We start from the raw sequence: 23,596 nt of genomic DNA, 5'->3' as shown, positions 1-23,596 counted from the left end.
ATGATGTAATATCAGGGTGCAAAAATAAGGTGAATTTATGATGTAGTATTCAGTTGATAATTGGATCTTGGAAGACATGGGTGTCTAATTACCAGTGTAAAGAAGATATTTAATAAATACTGTAGAAGCCATGACAATAGGATGTCCTCCAGAGAGGAACTGGTTACAGAAAAATTATTTCCTCCTTCAGTAGTCATTTAAAACAAAAATCACAATGTCATGGGCTCCCTTCAAAAATGGAAATTAACAGAAAGATTTTATCTTTTTCAGATTGAGGAACATGCTATCCAAGACCTACTGATCCGCTACCAAGCCTTTGACAACCCTGAGGAATTCATTGTGATAGACAGGGCACCACAAAGACCCATAGCAACCCCAGTATGGAGTAAACACCGATTATTGTAAACACTATTTTATATAGTTAATAGCAGCAAAAAATTAAACTAGATTGATCAGTGCTTACTCTTATATTGGGGACAAGTGAAATTGGCCCCGAATATGAAATAGCTTCAGTATAGTATCAGTGAACCTGTTCTTTGCTCCATTTTCTAACAATCAGCAGTATATGCTTGTCCTTCAGCTTGTCCTTTCTACTAAGGAAAAGCGTGCTTCTGATTGTATAATACTACAGTTTGTAGTTGGTAAAACTGATCTAATAATGGGATTGGAATGTATTTTAAATGCCATAATCACTGGAAAAAAAGCCAACAAAGTAAACTTGTCTTTTCTGCAGGGAAATATCAGTCTCACTCAGAAACCGACTCTGACAAGGCAAAGTCTCATGGGCTGGTGTCACATACAGAGATTTTACTGTAGAAAACTGTTTATATTGCAAGAGCTTTATCCCAGCAGTTACACCATTTGAACACCTTTCAATCCTAATAAGATTGTACGCTCTTCCCTTTCCCCTATGCACATTGATTTGAAGCTCTTATGACATTTACTTTCAGAAGTTTATTTCTAGTCACAAAACTGCATTTGCTTGTGAGGTTGGAATTGTGAAGGAAATCGTCTCTAAATGCTTTGGGGTTTGCTGAACCTCTGATTGTTTTTCAAATTAATTGGAGAAGCTTGGTGCTGAGATGATCATTTATTATGATACCACTCCATTAAGTTTAATTGCTGAGAGGAATATCTAGCCTATTGTTATTGGTCTTTGTTATTAATTCCATCTCTCATTAAAAAGTACAGGTGCAACAACCTAAAGCAATCGAATAACAATGCAGAGGTCTGATTTATTCCCACTGGACTGGGTTTCTGATCTCATGCTGTGGAAAGGCATTCTGTGGAGGCCAGGTACCTAACCACAGGAAAGGGAAGATTAGAAGTCCAATCATTTCCAGACTACTTTTATGTATCTCCTGCCACCTGGCTCTAGAATAGCATTATTTGGAAACTTGAGTAGGTTGCCTGCCATCTCAGTCATAACCAGTGCATTGTGGAAGGAGACCAAGGGATAGGAGAAAATGGAAGAGATTTCATATCCTCAAAAACGATCACTGCATTAATTAGGTCAATATATTTTGGGGATGTCCTGCACCTATGGAAAAACTTGCTGTGATGCAAGATTTACCCAATGAAAAAAATAGCTTCAGTGAAAGCAGCAATAAATTTTGAAATAACTTTTTTGAAAAATAAAATGCAGTTTATTATACAGAAGCACAAAGTAACAGTGACTCTCCAAACTGATTGATTGTATCAGTACTTTTCAAAAATTGAACTAAAGTTAAACCAATACCAGTGGTTGATCTTCCCACTGCTCTCAAAGATACAAAACATATCGAGATTTGTAATTGTTTTGTTGAGATTAATTGAATGTCTTCAGTAGAAATTAAATAATATATTTCTAATAAGCAAGCAACAAAATGATCTAAATAATGCTGTATGTAGAATTGAAACAAATTTGAGCAGTTTTTGAGTTGTTTTGCAATGACTGCAGTGGGCAGTTGATGTTTTAGGCTTGTGTCATTTTTTAAAGATCACATATGTGAAGAAAAGAATGGCACAACCACTGGTTTGTGTATTTGAGACTGAGAGTTACTAGTGCCTTCGCTAGTAACAAATCAGAAAAGTATACTAGGGTTAGATAATATGTTGTCTAGTTTTCCCAATTATGTCCGTTGATTGAAACAGAATAAACATTTGTGTTTTGCAAGGCCTTGCTGTGGCTGTAGCGAAGGTGGTGCTGCTGCACGATTTGTTTGTCCATATGTTTGTATAGTATTTGCATAGCCGAGAATGAGTTTATTGATTTGCCTGTAACTTTTGACAAACTGGTTTCAGACTTCGATTTCTGGCAAGTATGTGACTGTTTTTCAAGTGTAGCATTTGGCAAATCTAAATGTAAGCACTTGTTTCGAGTGTTACCGCATAAAAGATGAATTCGATGGGGCAAACGATGTAACACTAAGTCATAGTGTTTTAAAAGAAATTATTTTTTCATCTTATTCATGGGGTTTTAGCCATGATAGATGACAAACTGGAAAAAATAAAGCAATAAATGTGAATTTGAGTGAGTTTTGTGCATTTAATGTTTCTAAACTACATTGTTATGTAAAATTGTTGTTTTGCAGTGTGTCTATTTGTGTGAAAAGTTTGAACAGTGAGCTGTGACTGTTTGGCAACAGGGAGAAAATGCATCCAATCCCCTTCACTCCTCTAACTTCTATTTTTTGCAAAATTCCCTCCCACCATTTGTAACCAGTCCTTCAGCAGCCATGCTCTGGGACATTCTTCCCAAACTACTATGTCTAGATACTTAACTCCTGCCATCAAAACCTAAAATATGTTTCTTTGACCATGCCTTTGGTCAATATCATTAAATGTCCTTGCTTGGTATTCATACCTTAATGTGCCAAGTGATTTATTTTTATGTGAAAGAAGTTTTAATTGCAAATTGTTGCAGATAAATCCCTTTGAGCAATTGCAAGAGCTAATGCTTATGCTTCAGTAATTTGGAGTACAAGTGAATAACCAAAGATCTATTTTAAAAGATTTTGACATAATGGCCATCTTCTGATGATCCTTCTTACTCTCCTTTCCAGGATTTATTTCTATCAAATAACTTGTTGCTTTCTTATTTCTTTGTTGACTTCATTCTGGTCAGGTTTTTCCAGTAAAATAGTACTTTGTGGGGAGCATTTCAAATTCCTTGATTCTAAAATGATCTCTTGGGGGCGGGGTGGGGGTAAGCGACAAGCCAGAATTCTGAATAACCTGTCCTATTTGTGGAAAAGTAAGTATAAACGTGGTTATAAAAACACCAGCAGACTAAAGGGAAGAAAACAAAGTGGCTACTTGCATAGAAGAAAATGCAGTATTTTTGTTTTTCTTAACAGCCTACGTGGGAAGAGAAAACTGAAAGCTACGTTTGTCTAGTGTCCTTGAAACAAACTTTTTAGCAATTCTCTTCCATGATCTATTTAAGGTAGACTTGAGTTTAACCCAATTTAAAGGTTTTTTTGACACAAGCACTTTTGGTCAAATATTTTTTTCAATAAGTGAAAGAAATATAAATTAATCTTCACTGAAATCCTTAGCCTTGATTTGGTGCAGTAAGTGACAGATGATAACAACAACAAAATTACATTTATAAAGCAACTTTCACGTCGGGAGGACGTCCCAAAGCGCTGAACAGTCAGGTGTCAGGGCCCGAGCATGGGGTGGTGTTGGGGTGAGGGAAGGCAGAGAGGTGGGAGGGAGACCAAAGGTAATGTCGAAGACAAGGGTCTTGAAGGAGGCAAGGGAGTAAGTGAGGCGAAGGGACCGTGGAATGGAGTTCCAGAGTGTGGGGGCAGAGAGGCTGAAAGCTCGGCCACCGATGGTGGGGCAGGTCGGGCGGGAGACATGGAGCAGGCCAGAGCCCGCTGAACGGAGAGAGTAGGCAGGTTGGTAGGGAGTCAGCAGGTCAGAGGTAGGAGGGGACAAGGCCATGGATGGCCTTAAAAGGTGAAAGATGATTGGAACAAGCAGACATTCAGCCCACAAGGAAGGCAGACTTCCAAATGGACAGGTGATCTAGAAGTGAAGCAAAGAAAATTTACTGATAGTGTTGTTGGAAAAATATTATGTCTATTAGAAGCTGTTAGCAAAATAATGCTAATATCCAAGGATTGAATAACTCATATTGCCACGTTCAGTGCAATCACTTATCCAAATGGAACAAACATTGTGGTCTTTAGAGAAAAAGTGTTAAGAGAATTTATTTTCCAACAAAAATTGTTTTCTTAAAGCATCAAAACAATATTTTGCTATTTAAATTGTGTTACCCTACTTGTTAATTAAAGTGTGGAGTCCTGTAGCTCAGTGGTTAGAGCACTCGCTTTGCAAGTGAGAGACCTGAGTTCAATTCCAGGCAGAGGCGAAACCTTGGGCAAGTTTCCTTACTCCACACGTCTAATAATAATCCCTCCAAAACCAAAAACAATAATAAATTGGTCATTTTCAATCTACGACTGTTTGTGGGACATTGCTGTGCGCAATTGGCTGCCGCGTTCGCCCACAAATATACAGTCAATTCACTTTACAGTGTGTTCTGTGAAGCGCTTTGGGACGTCCTCCCGACGTGAAAAGCGCTATATCAAATGCAAGGATTATTATTATTATTATTATTATTAAAGGATAGCAAACAAACCTTGGACTAACAGAACATGTCTCCACAGCCTCCCAAGAACTGACAGCAATACTTTCTAAAGAAATAGCCATTTGAAAAAAAAAGTTCTTCCACTGGATTTAAATTGTATGGTCCCTAAGCAGAAGCATTAAGGTCCTGGCTGGATTAATGTATTTGATGGCCCATTCAAGTGATGGAATATTCATGACATTTTCCCCTGGGAAGAAAACTACATTGAATGCGTGAGTCAAGAAGATAAATAAGGTTTGTTCTTGCAGCCTTACTTGAAATTTAAGGGAAGGAATTCTGTTCTTGGCCATACTGTGAGAGTAACTACAGTATTATAATAATAATTCTTGTTCATCACTTGAAAACATCTCATCTCTTCACAGAGTAAACATTCTTAATCACTTTTCATTCTGCAGACAATATGTCCAGAAGATGTTTTGAATACCAAGAGTTTGGATCTATCTTCTGATGTTATGGCAATTCTATATTGAGCGTACAAGTCACCACCTCAAGTACAATACAACAACAACAACCTGCACTTCTGTACCCCATGCAGGGTAGTGTCTCAGAGTGCTTCACAGTGGCGGAGCCATACTCCAAATGGGGGGGGGGGCGTAAGCACAGTTGAAGAGGAAGGTTTTCAGATGGGACTTGGAAAAGGGAGAGGGGGATTGAGGGAGAGCGTTCCTGAGTTTCGGGGCATAGTGGCTGAAAGCGCGATCTCCGATGGTGGGGAGGAGGGTTGAAGGGACATGCAGGAGGCCAGTGCCAATCGAACAGAGTCGCTGGGTGTTGGATTGGGGAGAGGAGGTCGGAGAGGTAGGGAGGTGCCAGAGAGTGTAGGGATTCGAACACCTGTGAGGATCTTGAAGTTGATCCATTCGGTGATGGGGAGCCAGTGGCAGCCTGGTCAGAACTGGGTACAGAGTTTGGTCAGGGTCAGTATGCGGGCGGCAGAGTTCTGGATGAGCTGGATCTTTTGAATAGTGGAGTTGGGGAGACCGGCGAGGAGTGCATTTGAATAATCCAGGTAAGAGGTGACAAACACATGCACAAGGGTTTCGGCTGCATTTGGGGTAAGATACGGTCGGAGGCAGCAATATGACGGAGGTGGAAGAAGGTGGTCCTGATCAGGGACCGGATGTGGGGGAGGAAAGACAGGGATGTTGAGAAGTTCAGATCCGCAGGTGTGAAGACATTTTTGGGAGCCAAGGCGTATGGCTTCCATCTTGACCATATTCAGTTGCAGAAAGTGTACACTCATCCAGGCTCTGATGTCTGTCAAACAAGCTGATAGAACATCGGCGGACCTGGAGTTGGTACTGGAGAAGGCAAAGTAGATTTGTGTGTCATCTGCATACATGTGGAATTTACTTTGTGCCTGCGGATGACATCGCCCAGAGGGAGTATATAGATAAGGAAAAGAAGAGGGCCAAGGATGAAGCCCTGGGGTAACCCGCAGGAGCCCAGGCGGGGGCGGGAGGAGAAACCATTTGCTGAGATGAAATGGAGGCGGTTGGTTAAGTAGGACTCGAACCATATGAGTGCAGTCCCACTAAGGTGGATGAGGGATGAGAGGTGGTGGAGGAGGCTGGCGTGGTCGACTGTGTCGAATGCAGCAACAACAACAACAACAAGATTCCATTTATAAAGCGCTTTCACGTCAGGAGGACGTCCCAAGGCGCTGAGAGATCCAGGAGGACGAGGAGGCAGAGGGAACCCTGGTCACAGATAGAGAGGATGTCGTTTGTGACTTTGACAAGCGCTGTCTCTGTGCTGTGGGCAGGGCAAAAACCAAAGGAGGAGGTGTGATTGAAGTTGACCTGCAACAATGGGTTCCAGGACTTTGGCAAGGAAGGGTAGGTTGGAAATGGGACACTGAGCTACAGGACTCCTCGTTGCCTAAGGTTTCACCCAGTCTGGGAAATGCTTGTGAGACAAGTGCTATAACCACTACGCTATGTGACTCGAATAATAGGTGCTCTTGAGGTGATTTACTGTGGCACAGGAGAGCATCGCTCTTGGGGCTAAAGTCACTGGAAAAGACGCTTCACAGAATATACTATAAAGTGAATTGACTATTTTGTAGGCAAAATGTGGCAGCCAGTTGTGCACAGCAGTGTCCCACATGGATTGAGTGACCAAATTTTTTATTTTTTAATTTTTTGAAGGGATTATTACCCCCGGAAAAGTGATCCGCTAATTGACTAACAACCAGGTTCCTACTTACTGCTAGGTGAACAGAGGCATGTGAAGTCAGGAAACTTGCCCAACGTTTTCGCCTGCCGGGGAATCGGTATTCTTGCAAGGCGAGTGCTCTTAACCACTGAGCTACAGGACTCCATTAGACAATTATCTAAAGCTGAAACCTTGGATAATATGCCCAGAGGCACCTTCATCCTGGCTGAGATCAGCTAGCTGAACATTTACTGATAACTTATCCTTTAAATCTAGTGTAACGTCAGGCCTTACCTAAAGGCCATTTGGGAGCCTGTTGTGTACTGTTGTGTCCAGTTAATTTAAAATTATCATTGCACTTGTTTTCCCTCAGGGTACAAATACATTTGTCTGCCTTTTTATAATCCAATGTGTTTTGATATGAGGATTTTTTTTGTTATTGTATGATACTATCATAGACCAGTGCAAAAGGAGGGCACCAGAAATAGACTTGAGCCAGTGATTGATATGTTATGATATGTTGTCTACCTACAAAATGAAATACAACCACTGCACTTTATAGTAAATCCTGTGAAGTACTTTGAGATGCTCTCCAAAGTGAAAAGTGCTGTATCAAAGGCAAAGATTATTATTATTGCATTGTTATTTGCCTTTTCCTTGGGATATTAGTGATGCTTTTAAGTACAGTGTCAGCAACAACAACTTAGCATCCTTTCCGGTGGAATTTTAGAGCGCTGAATAATGTCTTCAGGCGTGATCTGAAGATGGTCACGTTTTGGACGTAGTGGCTGAAAACACAGCTGCCGATGGTGGAGCGGAGGGGCTGAGATATGTGCAGAAAGCCCGAGCCACCTAACAAGCAAAATGGGTGGATAAAGGAGTGGGCTGTGAGCAGGTTGAAGAGTCAGAGAGGTGCTAGGGTATGAAGTGATATGTAGATGAGTGTCGATCCATTCTGTGACAGGGAGCTAATGGAGCCTATCAAGGACTGGAGTGATGATGGTGTGGAGTTTAGTTCAGATGAGGACATGGCTGCAGTTTCAATTTTCTTATTTTTAAATTAAAACATTCAGTTTATCCTGTAGAAGGTTTTTTTTATTTTTTTTGCTGTTTTGTACCTATGCTGCATGGTGCAGAAGCATTTTTTTCCTAATAAATCTGGAACTGTGATGCAAAACCGCCCATCAAATCCATTGAAAAAAAGATGACTATTTATTGAGCAGCTGTTTCACACTGCTGGAAATCATTGCCTTAGGGAGAGGGTGCACTGGAAAGGAACAGCATTTGGCCCTGGAACCTTCAATTTTTTTTCCCCAACAGGCTGCAAGTTTGAATTATAGTCAGATAGAAGCAGCTTGGCTGCCACCTAAGACTGTCAGACTAACTGAGGCTCACAATGCTGTGAATGTAGATTTCCTCCACGGAATCCACAGTGTTGATTGTTCGAAAGAGGTACATATAGGGCAGTGGTGCGTTTTTTGCATTCACAGCTCAACCTGACAGCTAGCAAAACATGGATCATCGTCAGAAGAAGGATGGGATTATTTATTCTGCTGGCTACCTCAGGAAGCAGGACAAAGACCCACCTTACGATGGGAGTAATAAATAGCACCTGAATTCATAGTTATATTACTAAACTTTGCACTCCCATCACCCCAGTCCTTGCCAGGTTCCATTGATTCCCTATGACAAAACTGGATCGATTTCAAGATCTCGCACTCATGTACAAATCACTTCATATGATGGCACCTCCCTACTTGCTTATACTCCATTACTTGCCCTTTTTGATCAGCTGGCTCCGGCCTCCTGCATGTCCCTCATCCCCTCCACTTGGCTTTCAGCCACTCTTCCCCAAGACACTGGAAGTTCCTCAATCTTTCTTACGGTTTTCAGATCTTACTTGAAGGCCTTCCTCTTCAACTCTGTCTGTGGTCACCTCCTCTCTTCCTGGCTTGGAGTCAAACTCTGCTACTGATATGCGCTGTGAGAAGCTACCCTCGGTGAAGGACGCTATATAAATGCAAGTTGTTGTTGATGTTTTATCTGCAATGTAAATTCAGCGCATGAAAGTTTGAATCCAAAAAATGTTTGGTTGGCAAGAAAGTGTTTTATCAGAATTGTTATGTTCCAGTCTAACATTCTGGGCTTAAAAAGTGAAATGAAGTCCTTTTCCTTTTTTCATCTAATGTTCTCAACCTTTCTCCCCTTGTCTCCTCAAAGACATATCCAGAGTGAGTTAAGGTTGTCAGAAGTGTTTGGTATTACATCCAAGTTGCCATTCTTCATGTGCGGGCCTAGACACCAAATGTTGGCAGACTATTCGATCATTACACAAGTCATAACTGAACACAATCCTGTGCATACATTGCACATTCCTAGCTGAGGTCATGGGATAATGATCAGGAACAGTAAGTTTGGTTCATTTTAATCTTTCACAACAGATGGACATTGATGCCAATTGTATCATTCTCTGCACTGCCTTCACTGAGAACAACTAAGTCTAGACGTTGATCTTGGGTCCTCTTTAATTGTGTGGTTCAGTATCACAAGATGGTGCATTTACACACAGTCATGGGGAAATATATTCTTTTAACTGCATGGAGCTACAATGAGTGTTCCTATAAGTAACACAATGTACAACGATTTAATTTAATTGATGGGACTGCACTTTCACCTCCGATGCAACTGATCTTTTGTTATGGTTTTAGCTCGGGATTAGGGATAGTTTCATTAGAGAAGTAAACATCAACACTAATGTGAAGGATCCAACGGCTTCTTAACTGTACCCTAAATTTCCACTCTTCTATGGCTCTGTTTGACCTAAACTCCCTAGGTAACGTGCTCTGTATTTTCAGTCAAACACCCACTTCATCCAACAGTCAGTACACAGGGAAAATACCCCTAAATATTAATAACTGAGTTTATTGTTTAGAAGGTACTTAACATGCATTTGATGTCATGAATTATATATGTACGTGTATTATAACTTGCTCATGACCATTCATGCATGAGTAAGCAATCATCCAGATCAATTTTGTTGCATAATAGATTACATTTCTGTCTCTCAGTTGTACAGAGTCAGGAGAATATCTTCAAGAGGACACTAACAACTTGCATTTGTATAGCACCCTTTGTGCATGGTGGTCTCTCAGAGCACATGGAGCCTGATGCCAAGCTGGGAAAAAAAGGGAGGTGCCCATATGCGTGGTCAAAGAGGAAAGTCTTCAGGTGTGATCTTAAAAAAAATCAAAAAAATCTCAATAAATGTGAAAGAAAATGAAAGGTTTCTGAACATTGACTCCCATTTTTTTTTTTAAAAAAGGCTTTCCAGACCATTTATAGATGAGGCATTTTACTGATGTCCAGGTTCGACTCTGCAAACGTCCTGCTTGTCGGCCTTCCCAACTCCTCCTTCCACGGGCTGCAGATAATCCAGAACTTTGCAGCCCGTGTCCTCTCCCGCACCAAACTCCATGACCCCATCTTCCCCATTATCGCCCGACTCCACTGGCTCCCTATCCTTCAGAGGATCCAGTTCAAGATCGTGGTACTCACCTACAAAGCCCTCCATGGCCTCGCCCCACCCTACATCTGCGACCTCCTAACCACCGACCAGCCCGCCCGTTCCCTCCGCTCAGCCGGCTCTGGCCTGCTCCAAGTTCTCTGACCCACCCGCCCCACCTATGGCGGGAGAGCCTTCAACCACTCTGCCTCCAACCTCTGGAACTCCATCCCCCAATCACTCCGCCTCGCCCTCTCCTTAGCCTCCTTCATGTCCCACCTCAAAGCTCTCCTCTTCGATCATGCCATCGGTCACCTCCCTTCTCCCTCCCTGACCTCAGCTCGGGTCTGAAATGCTGTACACTGTCCAGCGCCTTGGGACGTCCTCCCGACATGAAAGCGCTATACAAATGTAATCTTGTTGTTGCTGAAGTCCTACATCAATTAATAATAATTCTTGCATTTGATAGAGCACCTTACCATGTTTCGCAGGAAATACATAGTGGAAGACTGTCAATGGATTCAACCCTTCCTTTTATTTTTTCACTTTCTCCAGCCCTGTTTTTGCACTACACACTTCGATCTATCATGTACCCAGTTGCTAAAACTAGCAATCTTCTCATTACTGCTTTATCTCATGGTTAACCAGACATCAGAAACAAAAAATAAATATCTTTATTCAGCAATTGGCAGATGGTGGATGCCCATAGAACCCACAGACCCAAGCTAGGGCTCGCACAGGGTCCTGGTGAACAGCCTGAACAGCAGTGTGTGGACAGAGGTCTGGTGGCTATCTTTTTCTCCCTCTTATTGGCCAAACCTCCCCTCCACATAATTGGGGCGGTTTCACTAACAAAATGGAGGGACTCAGAATTCTCAGAGCCGTGTTCCAAATATGTAACATTACTGAGTCAAAACCAATATTGTCTAAGAGAAATCTGGGCATCGCTCCCAGTTTGCTTTAGGTGGAAGAGGTTTGGATTTCTTACAGGATGGAGATTTCCACAAATCTGAGCTTAGACCTGCCTGCAAACCGACCAAATTGGCATCAGGCTTTATTGCTGATTCCCTGGAGATTGAGCAATACCAGGAATGGGTAGTTTATCTGACGCCCACACACTCCTATTACTCATCAAATCAACAAATAAATAAAGCTACACGTCAGTAAGCAAATGTTTGTTCAGCATAGAATAAGTAGACTCAATCTGAAAGCAAATTCTTCAAATGGGTTTTTATAGTGACTGACTTGATGCAAGGAACTGCATCTCAACAGTGTTTCAGTTCACATTAGTGTGGACACAACAACAATAGCAGCTTACATGTATGTATATATATATGGTAGCGTCCCAGAGCACTTGACAGTCGTTGAGCACGATGCTGAGCAGGGGAGGAGGGAGGTGACTGAAGCACAATCGAACAGGAGGGTCTTCAGGCACAACCTATAAATCGAGAAAGAGGGGGCGAGACGGAAGCATTGAGAGAGAGTCTTCCAGAGTTTCGGGGCATAGTGGCTGAAGGTGTGGTCACCAATGATGAATGGAGGGCACAAGGGACAAGCAGGAGGTTGGAGCCAGTTGAGTAGAGGCAATGGGTAGTGGGTTGGGGAGTAAGCAGGTTGGAGAAGTAAGGTGCCAGGGCATGGCAGGATTTGAAGACGAGTGTGAAGATCTTGAAATCGATCTGTTCAGTGATAGGGAGCCAGTCATGCCTCGCTACAACTTGTGTGACGGGGTACAGATAAACAAGTGGATCATTAACCTTAACCTTTTCCCTTCCTTTACATTGTAGGCAACTCTCCAATTGAGTCACAGTGAAATAACAACAAAGCTTGCATTTGAAATTGAAATTGTTGTGGTTGTCTATGTTTGTCTGGCTTTTACCTGGCTTTGGCTTTATTGAATGTCATCTTTAGCTGGCTTACTTTCAAATGGAGCTGCTACCACTTCAACTACAACAACAACAAATAGCATTTATGCAGCATCTTTCACGTCAGGAGGACATCCCAAGGTGCTGGACAGTCAAGGGTTTGAACCCGATCATGGGGTTGGAGTCAAAGTAGTGGAGGGCAAGGGACGTGCAGGTGGGAGGATGACTTAAGGCATGGTCAAAGAGGGAGGGCTTGAACTGGACCTTGAAAGAGGAGAGGGAGGTGTTAAGGTGAAGCGACAGAGGGTGGAGGCACAAGGGCTGAAGGCTAGACCACTGATGGTATTCAAGTATATGGAGCAGGCCAGTGTCCACAAGGAGAGGGAGTGGGCAGGTTGGTAAAATTTTAGTAGATTGCAGAGGTCGGAGGAGTAAGACTGGAGGGCTTTAAAAGTGAAATCAACCAGGGTGACACATGGTCACTCCTCTCAAGCCCGTGCGCTATGCATTCTTTCCCGATGTACTATTGACAAGCCCAGACCGGCCCAAAGTACAATTCCTTCAGTCTTGTATTTAGAAGGTGAAAATATCAGCAATATCTCATTTGAACATTTGCCAGTTATAATAGTAGAACACAATACAACAGAATATAATTCTAGGTAAAATAAAATAATATAACACAAGGTAAATATAAGATTGCCAGTAATTTTATTGATAATATCAGCAAATATCACTTATCCTGTGACAGTATCTTTGCATTGAAAATGCTTACAAGGTGAAATCCTGAGAGGTTTAGGTGAAGAAGTCCTTCAGCCCATTTGATCTCATTCTTCTAGAATATTGATATCCTAATCCCATCACAGCATCAATTATTTATTTTGTAAGTGAGTCCAGCATCCTAGCCTCAGCAACCCTTCATGGTAACCCTTTGTCAATTGCTAATTATGGAGTAAAGATCCCTTTGCTGACAGCATCTCCATCCATGGTTGCAAACTCCACCTTGCTAAGCCAGTCCGGAACCTTGGCATCTTGTTTGACCCTCAACTATCCTTTCTACCCCACATCCGTGCCATGACCCGCTCTGCCTTCCCCCACCTTCACAACATTGTCCGCCCCCTGCCACTGTCTCACACCGCAAGTCGCCGAAACCCTCATACAAGTTTTCACTACATCGAGCCTTGATTATGCAAACTCTTGGCTTGTCAGGCTCCCCAACTCCTCCCTCCATAAGCTGCAGATCATCCAGAACTCTGCAGCCGTGTCCTCTCTCGCACTAGGTTCCTTGACCCTATCACCCCATCCTCGCCCAACTCCACTGGCTTCCCATCACACAGAGGATACAGTTCAAGATCCTGGTCCTCACCTTCAAAGCTCTCCAAGGCCTTGCTCTCTGCTACCTCTGCGACCTCCTAACCCCTTACCGTCCTGCCCACTCCCTCTGCTCTGCAGGCTCTGGCCTGCTTAACGTCCCACGCCTCGCTCACCGCACCATTGACGGGTGGGCCTTCTGCCACTCTGCCCCCACCCTCTGGAACTCTATCCCGCAGTCTCTCCACATCACCCACTCCCTTGCCTCCTTTAAGACCCATCTCAAGACCCTCCTCTTCGACTGTGCTTTCAATCACCCTGCTTCTCCCCCTTGCCCTCCACACTCCCCGATCCCAACCCTCAGCTCGGGTCTGAAACAGTGACTGTCCAGCGCCTTGGGACATCCTTCCGACATGAAAGGCGCTATACAAATGTAATTTTGTTGTTGTTGTTTGTCGTCATAGATTCTAGGTGGCTGAAGAAGAGGCAACTTAGGGTCACATTCCCTCTGCTGCAGTATACAGTAGAACAATACAAGTTCACTGATAGTAAACCTCAACCAACATTAATTTATCAGCCAATTGCGCACAGCAGTGTCCCACAAACAGTCGTGGATTGAAGTGACAAATTCATTATTATCTTTTTAAGGAATAATTACCGCCGGAAAAGCGATCAGCCAATCAACTAACAACCAGGTTCCTACTTATTGCTAGGTAAACAAAGGCGTGTGAAGAAACTTGTCCAACATTTTGCCCTGTAGGGAATCTCTTGTTTGCTAGGCACATGCTCTAACCACTGAGCTGCAGCACTCCACATGGCTGACTTCTGGGTCATGAGATCACCACTGACTCAATATGCAGAAAGCGATATTGGTGGCGACCTGATGATCTGTGAGTCAGCCAACAGCAGTTTGTCTAACACTGTGTTTTAGAGCACTGGATGAGCTGGCTGGCTCTGTGTGTGCGTGTGCACAATAAGTGCAGAAGTTCTGACCTACGATTGTGACGCCTTATAGCTTTGGTTGAGATTGTATGGACCAATCACTGTGTTTTGATTGGCTCTACTGTGTTGGTTTTCTGTGGGAACAGGGCTGCGGGTCAAAGCAGCACTAATTGGGTTTACCATAGGTTTCCTTTTCTAAATACAGGAAACAGATTTTTTTTAAAAAAGGAAATGGTAACTTCCTGTTTGATGCACAAGAAAAGTTTTCAATAATGTTTCCTGTATTTAGGAATATCAATCTACAGTAAGAACCAGGGGGAAACTATCCCTTCTCTATTCGTCACCTCCCCCATCGATTTTTCCAATTTCCTTCTCACTGGTTTCCCAGCTTCACCACCCATAGAATCCCACTGATCCAAAACTCTGCTGCCCATATTCTCACCTGTATTAGACTCTGCACCCCCATTACCAATTACTTGCCAAGCTCTGCTGGCTCCCTATCGCAAAACAGATTGAGCTCGCTGTCTCCGCTCGGCTGACTTTGGCCTCATGCTTGTCCCTCATCCCGTCGGCTCCATCACCAGCCACTATGCCCTGAAGCTTTGGAACTCTCTCCCCCAATCCTTCCACCTTGTCCCTCCTTCCCCTTTTTTAGATCATGACTGAAACATTTCCTCTTTGAACGTGCTTATGGTCACCTCCTCCCTTCCCTTGCCTCGGCGTCCGGCTCCACTACGGTTAAGCACTCTGAGATGCTGCCCCGTATGATGGGTGCTATATAAATGCAAGTTGTGGTTGTTATATGTCCCTCATTCCCTCCGCTTCACGATCGGTGACCGTGCTTTCAGCACTATGCCCTGAGACTCTGGAATTCTCTGCCTCAATCTCTCCTTGCCTGTCTTCAGATTACATCTGAAGCTCTTCCGCTTTGAGTGTGGCTACTCCTACCTTCGCTCCTCAATTCAATGTCAAGCTCCACCACTGTTAATTGCTACAAGACACTAAGCATGAGAAGGGCACTATTTAAATGCAAGTTATTGTTCTAATAGTGCCATAGGATTTTTAACACCACATAAAGAGTTATATGGGACCTCATCAAGTGTTTACAATATCATCAGATTGATTTGGATGTAAAAGGCGCATTTGATTTCATCCTACCAGAAAACACATCATACGGTCTTCCCATCACAGGATCAAGGTATTTTTTAACTGAGTTCCATGTCCTGGCCTCAACCACCCTTCCCAGTAACCTGTTCCAGTCGTTAAATACAACAACAACTTGCATTTATATAGTGCTCTTCACGTGGGATAACATCTCGAAGTGCTTTATCCTCTGGATGAAGAGATACTTCCTAGTGTCTGTCATGAAGTTGCCTTTTGCAACTCTAAACCTATGTCCTCCTGTTCTACTGACCTGGTGATTTCAAAAGTATTGATCTGAGCTTACTTTTTCAATCTCACTTAAAATTATATACACCTCAATAAGGTCTGTCCGTGAAATCTCCTTTCAAGAATGAAGAGCCCAACTTTTCCAATCATTGCTCATAGCTCATTACAATATTAAAATAAAATAGCAATAGCAATGTGAATTCTGAATATTTGTTGTGGTCATGTACCAGTACAACCACAACAAAAACTTGCATTTATATAGGGCCCTTCACACGGGGTGGCATCTTGGAGCCCTTAACAGTGGTGGAGCTTGATGCCGAGCCGGGGAGAGGGGGAAGATGACCATAGGCACAATCGAAGATGAAGGTTTTCAGGTGCGATCTAAAGACGGACAATGAAGGGGCAAGGCAGAGGAATCAAGGACAGTGCAGACACCAAGGTGTACAATGAAGAGGAACTTAGCAAATTTTACTTGGGGAAGAGGACTGCAATGGTTAAACAGAGGACACTTTACTGTCCTCTACTGAAAGCTTTGTCCACTGCTGCTTCTACCTGGGTCTGTTCATTGCAGAAGGTGGGAAGCCTATTTTGACAAGGAGCAGGAATCATAATTACTTTGGCTTAGAGTCTTACTACCAGTTTTTAGTGTGGGTCTCTGATATATGATCACTTAACCAGAACGTATCATTTTTTGTCAATTTACCTTCATTATCTTGAAAACTTCACTTTGCACATTCTAATCTCTTTTGCAAAGAGGCAAACTAGCAAATGCTTTGAATCTGTAAACATTTGTAACAACCCATTTTAAATGCTGACATTTTTCTAGTAGTAGGACAAAAAACTAAGCTCGCCAAAAGCAAAGATTTCCTTCATTATCATTATAACCCTGTCCAACTCTTTAAATACTTTGTTTTAGCTGCAGAATTCATCTGTACTGAAGATTTAAACAGATTGCATTTAGAAATCACTAAGTTCCCAAATGTGTTGTAGCCAAACTCCATGATGGAATTCACTTTGATTATGTTGCATATAATTCTCATAGGAGCTGCACAACAGAAGCAGTTCTAGAGGCAGTCATTAGGCCCACTGTATGATTTATCCCGCAGCCTTCTTCATACAACAACAAATTACATTTATATGGCGCTTTTCATGTCAGAAGGATGCACCACATGCTGGGCAGTTAAGGGGTTAGAATCAAGAGGGATGGACAGTAGAGCTAGTGGGGGTGGGAGTGTGGACAGAGGCACTATCAAAGAAGAAGGACTAATGAAGCTATACCTAACAGAGTAAGTGTTTGATGTGAAAAGGTGCACATTCAAAACATTGTGGATGCACTGGATCTATGATAATAATGTGTCTGGCCCACGTGAAGCCCATCACCATTCTTAAGAGTAACCAAACTACTGAGTTTTCCATATTTGCATGGTTTCATTTGTCTGCTGGCACATAAAATTGCAAGGAATAATATCATTGAATTTGTTTTTGTTCTTGATTGCAAGTTGAGTGAACTTATGATTCCATCTCCTGTTAAGACAAGGTCAGTAAAGCTATGAATCTGGTTGATACACAAATTCCCTCAAATTACACAGAATGTACTTTCATCTGTGAATTGAAATTCAGGGCCAAAGACTATACTTGCAGGTATCTAATACATCTACATCTGGAGTACTTTTATTATATTTTATAATGTGAAAATACTGTCCCGTGGTCTGAAAACTGATGAAGGAGAAAGCAAACATTTGGTTCCACAGGTTTGAAATTTAATTTTCCTCACCAAGGTCCCACTTGTTGCCAAAATAACAGTAACAACAAATTACATTTGACATCGGGAGGATGTTCCAAAGGGCTGGACATTGGGAAATTGCACTACTCAGTCAACTACTCTTGTTGCTCTTTTCTATAAGGACCCATAATTCAAAGATATTTTTTGAAGCAACTGTATGCATCATAGTTAATGCAAAGTATCTTGCTTTCACAATGTTTTGAAGAAATACGTGACTTCCTTTCTGGACAGTAGATAAAATGGATAATTGCATTTTTCACAAAATAAAATTAAGACCGTTTCCTGTCCAAATGTCAGTTTGACTCAGTTGAGAACATTCTGGATTAATATCCGCACATTGGGAATTCACTGTCTAGGCTATCACTCCAGTGTGCACTAGGTAAATCCTTCAGATGAGACATTATATCAAAAAGAGAAGGGAGTTTCTCTCAGTGTCCTGGCCAGAAATCCTCCCGATAAATTAGTAAGTTGTATGTGGCACGTGGCTGCTGTGTTTACCTGCAAATACACAGTCATAGTCACTACAGAACAATTGCAAGTGATGCTCTGAGACGTTTTGACATTATCAGTGCCAAATGCAGTTAATATTCATGTCATCCAGAACTGCAGCTTAGTTTGGACTCTTAATTGGGTTGTTCCACCTGACAGCTTTCAGCAGTTGAAGAAACCTTGGTTTCTACCACCTAATGGCACACAGACTGAACGCACAGTACATTTTAAATTGTTGAAATTTGTGGAAAGAAATCACTTGTTTGCTATTTTAGACAGTTAAATATTGCATTCCCTCCAGTCACAAAGACCTGCACATCCAATTGCTCAGTGCAAAACTAAAGCTCAAAAGAAATTTAATTTTAAAAAGCAGTGAAGTCCATCTGCTTCCTAGCAACCTAACCTAATACAGCTGGAACCCTTTCTGTCGAGACTTATTGAAATGATAAAGAGCAACACATATAAAAGCACTCTTTGAAATGTAAATGCCTACAACACGTTCATAATTGACACTATAGCCTGCACTGCTGCTTCACGTCACTGGACACATAGATGATAGCCATGTAACCCCAGGCCTTGTTTTCAAGTCATATGTCGTCCTTCTGGATGTGCGCCAGTTGTTGGAATGACTCACTTTGCAGATTTCCTTGGAGTTTTACATGGTGAATGCTCCAGATTACTTGAAAGCTTGAAAACTCTTCCACCAGAAACAGCTCGAAGTTTTAATTCCTTGAAAAGCCTCATGTGGCTCACTGGAAGTGTTGTGGAGTGTTGGTTAGGGGCTGCATCTGATGAGAGAATCATATATTGCAGCCTTGCTTGTGCTCAGTTTAATACTTTGTTCTGTCTCTTACCTTGAAGTGCATCAACCCATCCCCACAATGCATATCCTGCCTGATGTCTCCCAGACAAATCGATACTTAACTGTTGAACATTTACTTCTACAGAAATGATAAATCCATTGTAAAAGCAACGGGCTTTATCATTGCTGTAAAGATCCAGAGTGAATACACAAATGAATGAAGTCTGGATAAATAAACAATGAGCCCCTTCATGAAATGTTCACAAAAAGTCCTTAGAGCTGTGTGAATTAGAACTTGTATTCTCTTTTACCTCAAAATCTACCTCTTTGAACGCGCTACTTCTATGGCTACCTCTATGGCTCCTCCCTTTCCCTCTTTCCGTCATTTGGCATTCGATCCCATCTTTGTAAAACACTCTGTGACATTACCCTTCCTGCAGGGCACTGTAATAATGCAAGTGGTTGTTGTAAGTGTTTAGAAAGCTGTAGCCCATGGAAACTATAATGTGCCAAACTGAAAATGTTAGGACTCAGCTTTACAAATCTGCCTTTCTAAAGCTATTTAATCTTGTTAACCGCTTATTGAAGGGCCCTAAAATAAAAATAGGAAAGTGAGTTAACATTTCAGATCAATGACCCATGATCTGACGAAAGGTCATCGACCTGAAACTTTAACTCACTTTCCTCTCTCCATAGATGCTGCTTGACCTGCTGAGTGTTCCCAGTGACTTCTGTTTTTAATTCAGATTTCCAGTATCTGGAGTATTTTGCCTTTTGTTGAAGGGCCCTATTCAATAATAAAACTGTGTACCCTCCTGTTTTATACTAGTTTACAGAAAACTTTCATTTTTAACCCCCTGGAAATTAGTTATCACAAGGTACATTTACAATTGGATCTTGAGGAGCTTTCCATTTTAAATGACTTTGGTCACTCACTAGGTAGGATCATAAAGCCACAAGTTAGGTTTGGATGAAGAAGGCCCTTCGACCCATTCGATCTTCCACCTTATTCCCGGGGCAGCCTCAAGCTGTTTCTTAAATAATTCCAATATTCTGATCTCAGCCACTCTTCCCGGTAACCTGTTCCAATCATCCCCTGGGTAAAGAAGTACTTCTTGGAATCAGTTGTTGTGTAGAGTGAGGATATATTGCTCCACTTCCAACACAAGGAACAGAATAAATTGGTCATCTGCACAAGGGGCTGCAAGGTACGAATGGACTGTTTTAAATTACAGCGTCTTTCAAATAATCTTGGTAACACAGTGAGGCACATAAGAAGCAATGTGATGAGGAGCTGCTCTCTGTGAATGATAACCCTACCTCTAAGTAACTTTAATAGAACTGGCTACAGAAAATGCTCAACACTGCCAGAAATATACCAATACTTTGTTGACACTTATCTTATTAACAAAGGTGTCAGGCTAGCAGAAGTTGAAACCATGCATCTACTTCCATAACAACAACTTGTATCTATATACAATTATGTGGGGTAGCTTCTTGGAGCACTGAGAATTGATGAATTCCTTAAGATTCCTAGTGCATATGATGCAAAAAAAGGAAACTGCATTGGTTGACATTGAAAGTGTTGTCTGGCAAGCCTCCCACCGCTTGCCCAGCTAGGACCGCCTTAACTGTTAACAGGAGCTGCATGGAAAGAAATCCTGATACCAGCGATAGAATCATTGTCTCAGTCTTTCCTCTGAATCCTGCCGATGAGTCAGGGTGGCTGTGCTGTCATCAGCAGTGCCCTAGATTACTGCGGTCTCGACTGGCACAGAAACCGAACTACCAAGCCCACTGCAGAGACTTGGTTCAATTATGATATTACATCGGAGTTGGATAGTGCCTGTCAAGGCTCATTCGCAGCAGTGATGATACAGTTGGCCTATGTCTCCTAATAGAACAGGGGAAAGTTAGAGTTCCCAGTCCTACCCAGTGAAAATTAAAGGTAAGCCTGTATGTGTGGAGTTTGCGGGAGGATTCATTGTGATGTGCCACAATGGATTCCCCACTGCTCCTCATTGTCTAGACTCATATGAAAACTGGTGAATTGGGGAAACTTCCAAATTGTAGAATCCACTGTGGGAGAGGGAAAGTAGAAAGTAAGAAAAAAAATTCAACTCTTACAAAAGTTATGCTCCTGGTTAAGAATTGTTGCAAACACATGACAGATATGGAAGATCTTTTTGGAACAACATGCAAACAATAACAACATCAATTTGCATTTACATAGCCCCCTTCACGTGGGTCAGTGTCCCGGAGCGTTTAAAGCTTAAAGCAGAAAGCTCAAATTAAACCGTGGAAAATTGAGTTGCAAATCAAGACTCAATTTAAGGCTATTAACCAAAGTTCGTAAGCCTTAGGACAGACATGAGAAATTTTGGACCTTATTATATTGGCTCTGACGTGATTCTTCCCATGGTCTGCAAACACTGGTTAGCTTCACACATGAAGAGTGATCAGAGACTGCTGATGCCTATGGATATATCCCAGCATTAGTCAGCACATCCGGAGATGAGGAGAGTAATAATAGGGGAATACAAAAACAACACAGTGGGTGGGCTGTCAATTGGTTTAGTGGACAACATTCTCACATTAAAACTTTGAGTGGTCTATTCATTCCATGTTACAGTATTTGCTAATAGTGAATGAATAGCCTCTATTTAAAACGTTCAAGAGAGCAGAGGTTTTAGCAAGACTTGCACACATAGAAATTACAGTCGCTTAAAGATCTCTGCTTTTTATAATCATAATTCAATTTCTTTGAGAATAATTACTTTCTCCATCTATTTCTCAGTTGTGAAGAGAATGTTCCCATGATTGGTGCTCGCTTCTGCACTTTAATTGCTTTCTACACTCTGAAGCTGCAATATCCTTTCTTGTCTGTAAAATCCAAGGTTACTCAACATAACATAACATAACATGTAGGAGCAGGAGTAGGCTATTCGGCCCTTCAAGCCTGCCCCGCCATTCAATCATGGCTGATTTTCTAATCTAACTCCAGCTAATAACCTAACCCTGCCTTATCCCCATATCCCTTAATCCCTTTTGCAATAAGAAATATATCTATCTCAGTCTTGAATATGTTCAAGGACTGAGCGTCAACAGCCCTTTAGGGTAGCGAGTTCCATACATTCACCATCCTTTGAGTGAAGAAGTTCTTCCTCAACTCAGTGCGAAAGGGCTGACCTCTGATTTTAAGGTTGTGACTCTTGGTTTTAGTTTCTCCAACCAGGGGAAACAATCTCCCACTATCTACTCTATCATGCCCTTTGATGTTCTTATAGGTTTCTATAAGATCCCCTCTAATTCTTCTATATTCTAGAGAATATAGGACCAAATTGGTCAGTCTCTCCTCGTAACTCATCCCCTTCATCCCTGGCACCAACCTAGTAAACCTACGCTGCACCCCTTCCAAGGCAAGTACGTCCTTCCTTAAATAAAGAGACCAAAACTGCACACAGTATTCCAGGTGTGGTCTCACCAGGGCCCTATACCGTTGCACAAGACTTCTCTACTCTTGTACTCCAATCCTTTCATAATGAACGCTAACATACCGTTCGCCTTCCTAATTGCTGCTGCGCCTGCAGACTAACTTCCTGTGATTGGTGTACAAGGACACCCAAGTCCCTCTGGACACTAACACATTCCAATCTCTCCCCTTCTAAAAAATAACCCGCTCTGCTGTTTTTGCTACCTAGGTGGATGACTTTGCACTTCCCTACATTATACTTCATCTGCCACCTACCTGCCCAATCACCTAACCTATCTATGTCGCGCTGCATTTTTTTAATGTCATCCTCTGTGTTGACACTCTCATCTCAATGAGAGATCATTCTTTTCCTTCCACACATTAAGGGGAAATGTAATATCTTGTGAATAATTACACTTAATGCGCATGGATTAATTCCTTTTGCATATTGGGGAAAAGAGCACAATTTATTGAATGATCTATTTATTACATATTCTGATAACAGTGAATAAATCACTTTTGGATCTGTAATTCTGTCACTGATTTGATCGATGTCTGGCCACTCTATTAAAGGGTGATTTCAACATCTTTTGTGCTTGAACACAATGTGAAAGATGACTGTTGATCACATTATTATTCCTCTCCCTCCCTCACTCCCTGGCCCCCCACACGCCTGCCGCTGCCAATTTTCTCATCTTCTGGATACAATACCTCACTAACAGCTCCACAGGTGCTGGCTTCCCTCCAGTATCTCATCCAAGCCATCATTTATCCTGCATGAGTCTGAAACATCAAGAGGCTCACAGCCAAGGCTGATCCCGTCTCCACATAAAGCCCACACACACTTTCCAGCAGGGGATAGTGAGCAGCACTAAGCAGTGGACACCCCAACAGATTTTCCTTCCTTAGTCCAAAGACTCTGAAGCCAATTGCAACACCCCCGCCCAGTGTCATCCTGAACGAGATCAACTAACCAACCTCAGATCAACTTTTCACCTTCTCGGTCGATGCATATCTGTTTTGCATTACAAAATGTTTTTACCAATTGGAACAACTGGAGGACCCTTCCAAGTTGATTTTAAGTCAAATTATGTCAGAGGTTTTGTGCCATTTAAAACAAAATTCCCACTTCTTGTTTCTGTAAAGTTCTATTACTGTCTAAAACAGAAGTGGTTTTGAATGTTACACATAGCTCTGCTTCTCCTTTCCCCTTTCAAAGCATTGACTTTGGAAATGTTCAAGTTC

General features: G+C 42.1%; 1 protein-coding gene across 3 annotated transcripts in view; it reads left to right on the top strand.

Moving 5' to 3' along the window:
- ibtk (inhibitor of Bruton agammaglobulinemia tyrosine kinase) overlaps window positions 1-2,507 on the top strand; it is a 76,606-nt gene extending 74,099 nt beyond the window's left edge. For all 3 annotated transcript variants that reach the window (XM_007905054.2, XM_007905055.2, XM_007905053.2), the window contains one exon: window positions 271-2,507. In XM_007905054.2, coding sequence (XP_007903245.1) covers window positions 271-405 — 135 coding nt within the window. In that variant the 3' untranslated portion in view covers window positions 406-2,507. The remainder of the gene's footprint in view (window positions 1-270) is intronic.
- Window positions 2,508-23,596: the final 21,089 nt, after the last annotated feature.

Source organism: Callorhinchus milii, unplaced genomic scaffold (genome assembly GCF_018977255.1).
Source record: "Callorhinchus milii isolate IMCB2004 unplaced genomic scaffold, IMCB_Cmil_1.0 Scaffold3, whole genome shotgun sequence".
Classification (NCBI taxonomy): Eukaryota; Metazoa; Chordata; class Chondrichthyes; order Chimaeriformes; family Callorhinchidae; genus Callorhinchus; species Callorhinchus milii.
Note: the sequence above shows the minus strand (reverse complement) of the source record. Positions and strands in the feature narration are given on the sequence as shown.